This window comes from Sinocyclocheilus rhinocerous, unplaced genomic scaffold (assembly GCF_001515625.1).
Source record: "Sinocyclocheilus rhinocerous isolate Xijiao unplaced genomic scaffold, SAMN03320098_v1.1 scaffold470, whole genome shotgun sequence".
NCBI lineage: Eukaryota > Metazoa > Chordata > Actinopteri > Cypriniformes > Cyprinidae > Sinocyclocheilus > Sinocyclocheilus rhinocerous.
In genome coordinates, this window is record NW_015637537.1 from 1107461 (window position 1) to 1122219 (window position 14759).

Sequence of the window (14759 nt, forward strand, 5' to 3'; positions counted from 1 at the left end):
ACTCTCCACACTTTCTCCTCTCCTCCTCACTGTCTATTCTCTTCTCCTCACTGTCTCCTTTACTCTCCTCACTATCTCATCTCCCTTATCTTTTCCTCACGGTTTCTTCACCTCACTCTTCTCTCCTCATTGCCTCCTCTCCCTTCTCTCCTCCTCACTGTCTCCTCTCCTCTTCTCCTCACTGTCTCCTCTCCTCCTCACTGTCTCCTTTACTCTCCCCACTGTCTCCTCTCCTCTCCTCTCTTCTCCTCACTGTCTCCTTTACTCTCCCCACTGTCTCCTCTCCTCTCCTCTCTTCTCCTCACTGTCTCCTTTACTCTCCCCACTGTCTCCTCTCCTCTCCTCTCTTCTCCTCACTGTCTCCTTTACTCTCCCCACTGTCTCCTCTCCTCTCCTCTCTTCTCCTCACTGTCTCCTTTACTCTCCCCACTGTCTCCTCTCCTCTCCTCTCTTCTCCTCACTGTCTCCTTTACTCTCCCCACTGTCTCCTCTCCTCTCCTCTCTTCTCCTCACTGTCTCCTTTACTCTCCCCACTGTCTCCTCTCCTCTCCTCTCTTCTCCTCACTGTCTCCTTTACTCTCCCCACTGTCTCCTCTCCTCTCCTCTCTTCTCCTCACTGTCTCCTTTACTCTCCCCACTGTCTCCTCTCCTCTCCTCTCTTCTCCTCACTGTCTCCTTTACTCTCCCCACTGTCTCCTCTCCTCTCCTCTCTTCTCCTCACTGTCTCCTTTACTCTCCCCACTGTCTCCTCTCCTCTCCTCTCTTCTCCTCACTGTCTCCTTTACTCTCCCCACTGTCTCCTCTCCTCTCCTCTCTTCTCCTCACTGTCTCCTTTACTCTCCCCACTGTCTCCTCTCCTCTCCTCTCTTCTCCTCACTGTCTCCTTTACTCTCCCCACTGTCTCCTCTCCTCTCCTCTCTTCTCCTCACTGTCTCCTTTACTCTCCCCACTGTCTCCTCTCCTCTCCTCTCTTCTCCTCACTGTCTCCTTTACTCTCCCCACTGTCTCCTCTCCTCTCCTCTCTTCTCCTCACTGTCTCCTTTACTCTCCCCACTGTCTCCTCTCCTCTCCTCTCTTCTCCTCACTGTCTCCTTTACTCTCCCCACTGTCTCCTCTCCTCTCCTCTCTTCTCCTCACTGTCTCCTTTACTCTCCCCACTGTCTCCTCTCCTCTCCTCTCTTCTCCTCACTGTCTCCTTTACTCTCCCCACTGTCTCCTCTCCTCTCCTCTCTTCTCCTCACTGTCTCCTTTACTCTCCCCACTGTCTCCTCTCCTCTCCTCTCTTCTCCTCACTGTCTCCTTTACTCTCCCCACTGTCTCCTCTCCTCTCCTCCTCACTGTCTGTTTTCTTCTTCTCGCTGTCTCCTTTACTCTCCTCACTATCTCATCTCCCTTATCTTTTCCTCTCCTCTCCTCTCCTCTCCCCCACTGTTTCCTCCTCACTGTCTATTCTCTTCTCCTCCCTGTGTTCTGTCCTGTCCTCACTGCCTCCTCTTCCTTATCCTTTCCTTACTCTTTCCTTTCCTCCTCACTGTCTATTCTCTCTCGTCTCTTTTTTTCTCTTTACTGTCTCCTCTTCTCTCATGGAGTAGAGAAGTTGATCGAGGGTTTGGAGTCTCCAGAGCCCTCTTCCTCCCTGATTCTCCCTGACCTTCCCTTGAATGACCCCTTCAGCCCTGCAGACTGTAGTCATGGTAACCAGCCACTTGTCTTTTTATTGTTGTTTTTTTGGCTATAACCCCACAACCGATACATAATGTTATTGGCCTTCATTGGTCTCCGTTGGTCTTTTAATGTTGATTGTTTTCTCAGTTCAGCTCAGAGTAACACCTGGAACTCCTGGACGTCCCTAATCGTCCCATTTAATGCCTACTCCTTCTTGTCTGTCCTGTACTTACAACCTCACCGCAGTCTCATCTCTCCACCTGTATAATTGTTGTAAACTTTGTCTTCATCTGTATATATTTAAAAGATCTGGTTTAGAGAGTGCTACTTCATGCATGGTGTGAATTGATGTCACCATGGCCATCTCTCTCACCTGTACCTTTGCTACACAAAGCATCATATTTGCCCATTTTCTTTTTATATTTCTGCAGTTGGGATGGATTCTCTGATCCCTGGTCTGGATCCTCTACAGACTGATCCTGGGTCAGCTGCACTACCAGGTCAGCAGTTCTGTAAATGTGATTCTATTCTTTATCATACAGCGGCTCACTGAAGCATTCATTGAATCTGCTGACATTAGGCTGGGAAAATCTGCAAGGTGTTCTGGATGACATAATTACTGCCAGTTATGAACCTCCGTAGCAGCACAATAAGTAGGCAGCATGGCTGTTAGAATGAAACAAGTTTCCTGTAAAATGGTTATGGTTTTAAACAAACCCTTTACTCCAAGTATTGCACTTTAGTGCAGACCACTACTGAAGCAGAATGTGTTGTCGCATGGTGCTTGATAGATCACAGGTTAGTGATCACTGAATAAGGCATAGCATGTTATCATTTTATTGAGATTGCTTTGGCACATTTCCTGCTCTATTTCAGCCATCAGTTATTAGATTTACTACATTTTCTATGTGCCAGGATACAGCAAGTCCTTTATTCAACATAGTGTTCTTGAAAAAGAGAATCAATAACAGCAGTAAGTCTGTCCACTGATGAAAACAAGCTGATAGGTTCTGCACAATAAGCACATGACCTCACCTAGCAGTGATATAACTTGTCATCGCTTGTTGATGAGAACATGTGGAGGGGTTTGGTTGAATGATGAGTACTTAATTATGTTGGCAGCAAAAAGATCGAACCAATGGCACATTGTTGGTCACACTAGGGTGATGACCTACCGAATATTTCTTTAAAAGCCACAAAGTGCTGAGTCACCTTTCCTGAAATTGATGCATGCAATCCAAGTTGGACTGTGTTATTTTGTCTGTTTATATTGTCAGTAGAGCCACCTGGTGACCAAACAGCCAACTACATCCCAGTGTGTATCACGTAACTTCATTGGTTATGAGTCTCCTATATTGTGGGCCAGTTGGCTTTACTTAGTAGTTATTTGTTTCATTTGCATGCACAATTAGATATTTTCACTGATATCATCGTGGCCCCCAAAAACTATTTTGAATCTTGGTAGCATTTATTTAGTAGCCATTATTTTTGACTGGAATATACAGTAGTCTTACATTTTTCTTTTTACTGAATAATGGGAAATTTGGTAAAAGTTGGATGAATAAATAAGGCTGTACACATGTGATATGGACTAGTGTCTGTGAATATGAAACCACACAATGACTGCTATTTATTCAGATATGAAGTCTGCATGTTCTGCGTGAAAGTAAATGTTAAAATTTAATTTACAGTGTTAAATCATAAAACACAGAACTTCTAGAAAAAAAAAAATAATAATGATAGGGCACTAAAATTATTGAATTGGTAAAGTTTGCGAATGCAATTTAGACATCCTTTTTGATTATTAAAATTTATTTAAACTTTAAAACAGAATCCGGAAAATGGAAAACAGAATTTGGGGTAATAAAACATAATTTGGGGAAAAAATAAAACAAATTTCATAGATTTTTCACTTCTACTGCAGAGCTTCTCTCTTAGTTCTCACTGTCACTTTCTCCTTGTCCTTTCTCTCTTCATATTCCCTTTTATCTGTCACATCTAAACTTTGTGGATGTCTTTTTGTGTAGCACTCTCTCTATTCTCAATATTCTATTTCTCTTGTAACTCATCTTTCTGTTCTCTGTCACTCTCTATTCTTCACGCTTGCCCTGTGTCCTCCAGAATCTTTGGTTGGACAGGATTCTCTTTTGGATGGGCCGCTTCTCTCCCACCCCTCCACTGGGGGTCTAATACTGGCCTCATCCCCCTCATCTCTCCCTACACCATCTATGGACCAGTTTACTACTACTGCTTTGAGTAGTGGACAGTTCCACCAGGGTAAGAAACATATGCACACTCACCTCATTGCATGTCGTATATGTAACAAGCCATAGGTTGTGAGTTTTGTTTTGTATATTTGGCTTATCCACTCGTCTGGGGATAACACCAATAGCTATGCAAGGTTGATTTTACACATTGCGTCAAAACACACTTGTGTTTTGTGTCATTCTGAGGCATTTACTCCAGCTTTAAACAGTAGAGCATGGCGCTAAAAACATCAACGTCACTGGTTTAATTTCCAGGGAACTAATACAATGTAAACATGCTAGTTGCATTGGATAAAAGTCTCTGCCAAATGCATAGAGTTTCTATAGTAGACATTAGTGTAAACCGTCTTCTTCCAAGGTCAGTTCAACTACTGTCATGACTGGGCAACAGAAAATGTTAAGTATATTTGTTCTTAATGATATTTACAACTTTTTGTCTCTACTCCTGAACACATCCAGTTCAATGGAACAGATGTTTTGCCACTGTAACACAAGAATGCATGTTAAGTACACTACCATTCATAAGTTTAAGCTCAGAAAGGTTTCTTTATTTCTTAAGATTTTTTTTCCTTCCCAGCAATGGTACATTGAAATGATAAAAATGTACACCAAAATATCAAGCAGCACAACTGCTTTCAACATTTATAATCTTAAGAAATGTAATTTCTGAAGGATCATAATAACCATATTAGAATAATATAATCTTACCTTATGTATTACTCATATTAGTGCTTTGTAATTAACATATCATACAACTATAGCTATGGCTACTTACATACCCTGAAAGTTACCTCCGTTTTTGGAACCGAAAGCTGAGTAAATCCGCTTATTACCCTTAAACATAACTGGGCATGTCACATAACCTGCTTTCTGGAATACCCCCCTGACCAGCAACGCCAAACATAGAAACATAGACGCATTTGATGTTTTAATGTACAGATAGTGTAGCATGCTTTTCGACCAATGAGATTTCATAATGGGTTTCAAAACACAGCAGCAGAAATAGAAACCAATTTGAATCAAGAAAAGGTTTTAGATTTTGGGTAAATAAATGAAATAAGCCAACATGCTGAGTCAAATGGTGAAGATGGTTTGTGCTCTGTGCTCAGAATAGGGCTTGACAAATGAAGCACTCCATGTTTCTGAAAGTCTCTTGACGCTCGTTTAGGACGTTACTTACATTACCCACCTGCTCTTGCTTATCTATACTCGTCACTTTCCTTTTCCCCTCTCTCAAACTTTCTTCCTAATCTCTTTCTATGTTGTTTTCTCTCTGGCGGTCTAACCTCTTGCTGCAGCCTCTGATCCAGCTCACCAGGCTCTCTCAGGCTTCCAGTCCTCTGAGACTGGGGACCAAAGCTCCAATAACCAGTTTGACCCAATTCCAGTGCTTATCTCCAAAAGCACCAGCCAAGGTAAGGGAGTTCAGATAACAGCAAAAGTTTCTGGAAGAGAGCACATGCATCTAATTCACCCCGAAGTGTAGATGTATGTTTGCAGATTTATCAAACAGAAAGTAGTTTTGTACCGTTAGACACTGGCGTCTTTGACATTATTAAACCTGGATTGGAGTAGTGCAACAGAATAGGAAACACTTTTTTTTGCATCACAAGCTGTTTTTACTCTGTCTTAAAAAAAATATTTCACCCCAAAATCAAAAAAGAAAAGGCCATTATGTTTTGCATTGTGATTTTTATTTTGGCAAATTCTTAGTACCATAATGTCTTTTTATTGTTGTAATGATTTTTGTTTTGTTTTTTGGTGTAGTGATCTTTTTACCCATTATTGTCAGTGGTTATTCTCATTAAAAAGAGATTCTGATAAAATAATTTTAACATGAATTAATTTATTTTTGTTTATATATTTATTGTATGTACAGTTTGGGGTCAATAAGAGTTTTTTAAAATGAATACTTTTAATCAGCAAAGATACATTCAATTAGGGCTGCACGATATTGGAAAAAAACTCACATTGTGATATTTTATTTTTCTGCGATATATATTGCGATATGAAAACAAAAATCACCACATGATTTGAATAGTTTATTTAGAAAAAAAAAAATCAATGATTGGTGTGATTTTGTAGGCGAGTAAATCAGCATAGGAAATAAACAAATTACAAGAAATGTTACATTTTAAAATGTTTAAAATTCATCAAAAATCCTGAAAAAATGACACCACAGTTTGATCAAATAAAACATTAAAAATAATAAGAAGAATTTCAAAAACATAAAAAAAAAATCTCACTGTCCCCAAACGTTTGACAGTAGTGTAATGGGAGTTTGAGGGAATTTTTTTTCTTCTTTTGATTTTGGGTTGAAGTACAACTTGGCTTTTTATCCATAAAATATTAAAGTAAGTGGGAGTCATGCACCAACAAAAATAATATATTAAATTAAAATGTAAACTATGACCTTGAAGCAGCATTACAGTGAACATAATTGCGAACATAATTTACCCTTAAGACTTTAAGCTTTTTGGGGCTTTTGTTTTTCTTTCTTGCCATGCTATTTAAAATATTCCACTATTCCCACACATAATCCTTACTTTGATGCTGCTCTGTTATCTTTTAGCATTTTATGCTTTCTCTTTCCTGCTATTCATCTGGTTTTTGCTTTTTCTCTTTCCTCTTTTCTTTTCTTTTCTTTTCTCACCCCTCATCCCTCACTCACCCTTCGTCAACATCTTCTTTTCATCCTCATTCTTTCCCACACTTCTCATTTCTCACCTCCTTTCTCTCTTTCTCTCTCCCTCACTCTTTCTCTTTTCCTCTTTCCGTCATGTTCTAGGTGGTCACTCGCGCAGCAACAGTGGCAGTTCTGAGACCAGTCTGCCCTCGCTGGCACGCTCCCTTCTGCTGGTGGACCAACTCATCGACTTGTAGAGGAAACAGAGAGAGAGAGGCAGATGAATAGAGAGAGACAGGGAGAGGGCAGCGTGCAATTCTTACAAATATAGCGAGAGCTAAAAACCTAATCTGAAGTAGTCCCATAAACCCTGTCCATCCTTGCGCACATTTCCCTTTGACATTCTTTTCACATTTGCTGTATGTCTTTCTTCTGCTGATCCATAAACATTCTCATCACTCTATCATTGATTTATGCTTCAGGATGTCAAAACATGGCAACCAGTGACTATTTATGTCAACTTCCGAAATATACGGCTCAACTAGGAGTGATATCAAGCCGAAAGTCAAAATTCAATTGATTACCGTTCTTTATAAAACGGAGAGTTCCGGTCCTTGATTCTGATTGGTTGAGTCTCGAAGCTGTTGTAAATTACTCTACAAACATACACCAATTAAAGACAACATGAAGTTCTTTATCTTCGGTCATGTGGCGTTTCAAAATTAAACTGACTATTCAATGAGACGTAATGCAGGAAGGGATTTGATTTAATTCACTTCAGTTCAAAAGTTTGAGGTTGGTAAGATATTTCGAAATGTTTTCGAAAGAAGTCTCTGATGTTCACCAAGGCTACATTCGTTTGATAAAAATAACGTAAAAACTTATTTGGAATTTCAAATTATACATAAACTACAGCAAACCCAGTGTGATTCAAAAATGTATCAGTATTTGTGAGAAATTTGATTTGTTTAGGATTACTTTGATGAATCGAACGTTCAAAGGAACAATTTGTTTGAAATTGATTTTTTATTTTTTTATGGTTGCATAAATTTCTTTACTGTCATTTTTGATCAATTAATAGCATCCTTGCTGAATAAAAGTATTGATTACATTAAAAAAAAAAAAAAATCTTACTGACCCCAAACTTTTGAATGATGCTGCAAACTTTTGTTAGGTCTTTTGTTAAGACATTGCAGGTGTGTTGTTAGTAACAAACCACAGTCTTTAAAAAGCTGATAGCTACCTTAAAATGCCTGTGCCATTACAACAGAAATGGAGCCTAGCTAGAAGTGTTAGCGTTCACATACTTGTATGTGTTGGTCCTTAAAAGTTGTAAAGTGAAAATTTTCCCACCCACATAATTAGATTTAGTTTATCCTGCAAAGTAGACATCATCACCAGTCAAACACATGAACTGCTGTAAATAAACACCTGTCGATGCGTTTTCCTTTGCAGCTGTTAGAATCTGTCACAGCTGTATTCATCATTTCATTCTTTCATCCCATCATTTATTTTTCAGTCATTCTGTCTCTTCTGCTTCATTAATTTCTTCTTTTACTCGTTCATTTATACCCCATGCTTCTTTTTTCTTTGCGTTTTGCGATGTCTGACAATTATTGTGCGCTGTATTCTGCCTGTGTGTTTCTGCTCTGGGCCTGTCATGTGAAGGCTGTTTTGGATAAACTTGATTATACAGATAGCGACTATCAGAGTTCTGCAGTTTTGAAAAGATTAAGTGATTCAATAACATTTCATGTATCAAGCTTGAAATGATAAATGTAAATATAAGCTGTTCCAAAACCTCATGAGCTGTGCCTGTAGGCTGCATTTAAGGCATTATTTATTTTTTAGCCATTACCTCCTCCAATACGAACCTCTATTTTTAAATCTTAACCTCTTAAGGTTTCAATTAATAGCAGATATGTGTTTGTAAGTTAACTGTGTTTAGACTGAGCCTATGAAGGACTGCTCTTCCTGAGGTCTCGTCTACCATGTGACGTTTACCAGAAATAAGAGATTCATATAAAACAATGATTCGTTCTTGAGTTACTGCCGGAAAATAACTAGCTGTCGACCAATCTGTGTTAATCAACACGCAATACAGATTTTTGGGAAAGTGTAAAGTTGGCTTGGAAAAGTCATGGATATTGCAGCAATGAATATCATTTCTCCTAGTTATGTTTAACTACTACTTCATCTATTTTGAGTAATGTGATTCTGATTTGTTCAATTGAATTGAATTGTGTTCAAACTGGTGTGTTTCCCAAAAGCATCGTTAGCCAACTATGGTTGATAGGTAACAGTTTCCTGAAACTGTATTGTAGTTCCAAAGAATATTCTTTGCATTGTACATTTTTGTAGTTGCAACTACAGCTCTTGACCTGTGGTTAGAAGCATGAATAAATCATCAAATGAAGCAAGACAGGAAACAAAAATAGTCAAATAGTCCTCGGGTGCCACGTTCGTTATGGCGGTATTTCTGAGAAATTACGAAGTGGAGAAAACTGCTGACCGAATAGCAGCATGTATTAGAATAAAGCGTGCACCAATTAGATACTGCATGTCAATGTGATTAAAAAATGAATGGCTTTCTGTTGTTTTGTGTAAATTAACTATGATAAAACGACAACAATTGAATCAATTAATTAGCAGAAATTACTACTGTGCATGAAGTCATTAACGACAGTCCTATACTCTAGAACAAACATGGTTCAAACGACAGAGGTGCGAACATGTTACTACTGTTTTAGGAAACAGTTACAACTAGCTAGTTAATTTCTCCAACGATGCGGTAGTAAATCAGCAAATTCCGATGTTTTGTGGGAAACGCACACTTGAAGATCATTGGCTCTCATGTGAACCAAACAAGAATACATTTTTTAGTAATCACAAATTACTTGAAATGTTATGGAAAAGTGCTAGAAATTCATTGACAAAATAAAAATCTGACAACAGAAATAGCTTATTATCCTTCAAGTTAACTTATTTGTTAATCGGCTGAGCGGGTATAGTTATCGGCTTATGTCAAATATTTCAAAACGGTGAAATATTGCTTTTATATATCAGTCTATCACTATCCTAAAGCTGATTTTACACTGCTGTGTAGACACTGAGTACGTTTACATGGACAACAATAATCCGATTTTAACACGATTAAGACAATACTGTGATTAAGAATCTACCATGTAAACAGAGATTTTTGATTACCTGTCTTTCTGTACTATATGTACTGTATGATGTTTGGATTTTCATAATTAGATGTGTGGAAGCTGTAATAAAACAGAATCATTTCTTTTGCGATGTAACTGCTTATAGAGTTTACATTAATGTTTTTTTTTTTTGTTAAATGCTAAGAGCATTGTTTTATTTTGAGTCATTGTTTTGTTTGAAGCTTGTGCAAATGTTGCATCGGTAGAACATTGTTCTGTAATATTACTACCCGATCTCATGAGAAAATATAACTATTTTACGTAATACGTTTGTCGTAAACTTGCAATTTTTAGAAAAAAATCATAAGCGTGAGGGTCCACCCTAAACCTAACCATCAGTGGGACATAAGCAAATTGTTTGAAAATGTACGAATGCGGTTGTACAAATTCATACAAATTAGCCACCATTTCATAGTTATGAATTGTCATGAGATTGAACGTTTTCTGTGTTATCAAATCCCCTTCCTCCCTTTGCTTGTTTTAATGTGGCTGACCTATGCAATCTGACTGTAGTGCTCATGTTACTCTTAGATATGCACTTAGCGGTGTGGCTAAGTAGTCTGACGTCTGTCATGTGTTGTAGTGTGTATTAGAGCCCATGTCAGGAGAAAATAATGACAACAACAACAACAAAAAAGTCTTATCTATACTGGAATGCCATGGTTTTATCCATTTTTCCGTATGTTATCGAGCGCCGAATTCTTTCTGTTTTTATGCGACAATGAAAATTCTGAAAAGAAGGATATTAAATAAAAGTGTAGATGGGAACAGATAGTTGTGTCCTAATCTGTGTTGTATGTGCCACATTCAAATGCAGTGACTTTAACAGAAGATTTTCGCTTAACTTCCATTACACTACAGCTCAAAATGTTGGGTCAGTAGGATTAAAAAATAAATAAATAGATTATAAATTAATACTTTTATTGAGCAGGGACGCAATAAATTGATCAAAAGTAACAGTAAAGACATTTAATGTCACTTTTTATCCAAGTCTTTTGAAAAAAAAAAATTTTTTTTTCAAATTACATTTCTAAATATATTAAAATTGAAAGTTGTTGTTTTAATTGTAATAATATTTCACAGTATTACTGTTTTTACTGTATTTTTAATCAAATAAATGCAGTCCTGGTCAGTGTTGGGGAAAGTTACTTTTAAAAGTAATGCGTTACAATATTGCGTTACTCCATAAAAAAGTAACTAATTATGTTACTTAGTTACTCACTTCAGCAATAAAAAAAGACACACAAATGTTTGTCGAGAGTAATTTGTGCTTATTTGTACGGTTGAACTGGATCATCGAAGGTCAGAAGCAAAGACATTGTTTAATAGAATGGGATTAAATACATAAAGGATATTTGTGTTGTTTAACATTTAATTATTGCAGGTTTGCGTCATATTCTGAGTTGCATTATTTTTATTCATTTTGAGGAATACTGAATATGTGTGTTTTTTTTTGTGAGTGAGATGAATTAATGCATATTCATATTTATTTTAGAACTACAGTAACATCTGATTTCTCTCAACATGGGGACAGGAGAGCTGTCAATCAATAAATTGGAAAAAAAAAAAAAAGTAACTTGCGTTTCTTATTTGAAAAAGTAACTCCGATATTCTCTTGTAAATTAAAAAGTAAAGCGTTACTTTACTAGTTACTTGAAAAGAAGTAATCTGATTACGTAACTCGCGTTACTTGTAATGCGTTACCCCCAACACTGGTCCTGGTGAGTTTAAGAGACTTTTTTTTTTAAAGCATCTTTTTTAAAACAAACAAAAATCTTACTGACTGTACACTTTTGAACGTTAGTGTATATTGCACATTTGACATATTATTATATTGACTGACATATTAATAGACTCCTGCATTATGACTTCGGTGAATAGCGTGTTGGCAGTTTGGAGGAGACTGATGGGCAATAACATGGTAATGATTTTCAGTTTATCATGCACAAGTAGGTGTTCAGTAGCACAGGTGTTAAAGCTTTAGGTTTAGTGGCATTTCTCATATATTGCACGGTTTCTGCTAAACTTTGCATCCCGCCTCATGAGTGCTATTGAGTATATATTTGCAAACAAAAGCACATTTTACGCAGATAATCTGTGCAGTGTGTTAGGATGTTGTTAGCACGGTTTTAACTAAATCTTAGTGCGCTGCTGTATTAATCCTGAATTTAATGCCACCCATTTCCTTCATCCTGAAGGTAAGACTTACATCACGTCTCTGCTCTGATCTCAGTTCAGTCATTGTGTTTTCTGTAACCTCCTTGTTTCCATGGCTTTCGATGCTTATTAGGGTCAGCTGTCTATTGCTAGCGCAACTTTCAGAAATTCACATCAAAACTAAATGGAAGTGGGATCACAAAAGACAAATGTGGGTCTGTCAATTTACATATTATTCATATAATATTAATATTATTAATCACATTAAAACTTGCCTATGAAATTGACAGCCTTGGGGAAATAAGGAGTAGCTCTTCCTGTCAATTTATTTGTTTTTGAACCATTAGACTTCTGACATTTCTCAGAAATGTGTTTGGTTTATTGAAGGGCTAATAGTGACCGTTTTTGGAAACGAGGTTTGTGTTTGTCAGTGGTAGCTGTCATAGACGTTGACTGTTCGTGGTATCAGTCAGTAGTACTGTATTTCTGTGGTTTATACTGATAGAATGTGCTTTATTTGTGCTGTATTGCTTCATTGTGTAGCCATCTTGTGTAAATGAATGCTTAATTATTACTCTTTTCCCAATTTTATTCACTTGTTTGCCCAAAAAGAATAAAATTCTGTCATTTACTCACTCTCATGTTATCAACCTGTATGACTTTTTCATCTGTGGGACATTTTGAGAAATGCCTTTTTCCATTCAGTGGAAGTCAGTGGTCACCAAAACAGTTTGGTTGCCAACGTTCTTCAAAATATCTTTTGTCTTCCACCAAAGAAAGTCATACAGGTTTGAAACGACATGAGAGGGAGTAGGTGATGATGGACTCATTTTTTTTGGTTGGACTATCCTGTTTAAATCATTTTAAACATACAGATCCTCCCTCATCTTAAAGGATAGTTCAGACAAAAAAAAAAAAAAAACTAAATTCTGTCATCATGTCATACCATAATATTGTTCCAAACCTGTCTGACGTTGTGGAACACAAAAGGAGAAATTGAGCAATTTGCTTTTTTTTTTCTCTCCCTCACTGAATTACAAAGAATGGAGTGTGGAGCTTTCAAGCTTCACAACACAGAAGCACCATAAAAATGATTCATAACTATATTCTAAAGTCATATGATCGCTTCTTATGATGAAGAGACTTAATAATCATCTCAATGGGCTCCTAATTTGTGATTTGAGTCAGGGAGAGGAACTTAAGAACCAGATATGATTTGTGATGATATATCATATCATATTTCTCAAAAAAAATGGTCTGCATGAATCATTATGCAGACCATTTTTTTGAGAACTGGATCGGCCAATTGAAAATATATTAATCAAAAGGGTGATTGACTTCTCAACATCTCTCCTGAACTTCATCTCCCTATAGTATCCATGTTGGATGTCCAGATTTTCAGGGAATAATGACACAGCGACTGTATAGCTTCAGTGAACTTGCTTCCTTTTTGAAGCTTGAATGCTCCAGTTGAAATGTATTATAATTTTTACAGAAAACACTCATTCACTCATTTACAGAAAATACATTCAATTCATAATGAATTCATAATTCCTCCTTTTGTGTTCAGCGGGAGTAAGAAAGTCATACAGATGAGTAAATGATGACAATATAAATTTTTGGGTGAGCCATTCTGTAGAAGAAGCACAGTAATGTTGCAACAATTGTCCCAATACAGGCTGCAACAATAGACGATTCTGGTTATTCCCACTTTTTTTGCTTCTTTTTTTTTCATTCTGTAGATTTATAGAATTACACAATTTTTAGTTTTGGAAATATTTTGGTCACTATCATTGATTGTTCCTGCTATTGAATTCATACTGTAGCGTAGGGCTGGGTAAAAAAAAAAAAAATCTCGATATATCTCGATTTTAATACATTTTCATTTTTATGGAACAATATCGATTCTTAAATCCCAAGAATCGATTAGTCTAGCCTGTTTTCAGTTAATGGACGGAACATTGAAGGGCACTCCCCATCTAATATATCGCAATAAGCATTGTGCTTTGGTACTTTTAATATGAAACAAAGTCTCAGATTTCAAATTATGTTCATTGTATTGCAGTATTCAAACAATAAATGTGTTTAATGTGGAGTGACATCGCTGTAGCGCCTCAGTTCAACAGACGCGGCAGCGCGAGGCGCATGTGAACTGATCATCTCCTCCACATTAATAGCATTTTCAGCACAAAATAAACATGACTAAACATCCGAAGGCAAGTTAAAAGAAAGAGTACAACTTTACAATCCGTATCCTGTCTCTTGTAATCGCTCAATCAGTGTTTCAGCCGTGCAAAGACGTCAATATAACGGCTTGTAAAAAATGTCACGTAACGTCACATTTACCTCAGAAAAAACATATTCGGTGACCAGGAACTCATTAGTAAGCTAGAAAAATACATTGTAGAGAGGGGCATTTTGCTAAATGTATGCAGCATATAATATAATTTTCACTGTTCTTCAATGTTTAATTTATATTTTTTATGACAGCCAGATGTTTATATAAAAAAAATGAATTGAAGTAGAAATATTATTATGTAGAACTAATTGTAACTTTTTATTATTAAAAACTTCATTAAGTGTAATTTAAACAGTTGTATAGCCTAAAAAAATTAGTCCGTTTTAACCTTAAATATTATAGTAATGTAGTAGGCTAGCCTGCTATATAACTATATTTTACAGCAGTAGTTAAGAGAATTTTTATTTCCTTGAGAAAATTTGGCATGTGTACCTGATATATATCCAAAATAATCTATATTGAATCGAATTAGGAATCGAATTGAATCGCAAGCTTGTGAATGAGAATCGAATCGTGAAATTTGTGTCAAAACCCAG

General features: G+C 36.9%; 1 protein-coding gene across 1 annotated transcript in view; it reads left to right on the top strand.

Moving 5' to 3' along the window:
* Positions 1–6845, top strand: part of LOC107748970 (AP2-associated protein kinase 1-like) — a 53736-nt gene extending 46891 nt beyond the window's left edge. Inside the window, exons 15-19 of the mRNA XM_016564008.1 lie at positions 1593–1694; positions 2097–2165; positions 3787–3942; positions 5231–5347; positions 6721–6845. Coding sequence (XP_016419494.1) covers positions 1593–1694; positions 2097–2165; positions 3787–3942; positions 5231–5347; positions 6721–6815 — 539 coding nt within the window. The 3' untranslated portion in view covers positions 6816–6845. The remainder of the gene's footprint in view (positions 1–1592; positions 1695–2096; positions 2166–3786; positions 3943–5230; positions 5348–6720) is intronic.
* Positions 6846–14759: the final 7914 nt, after the last annotated feature.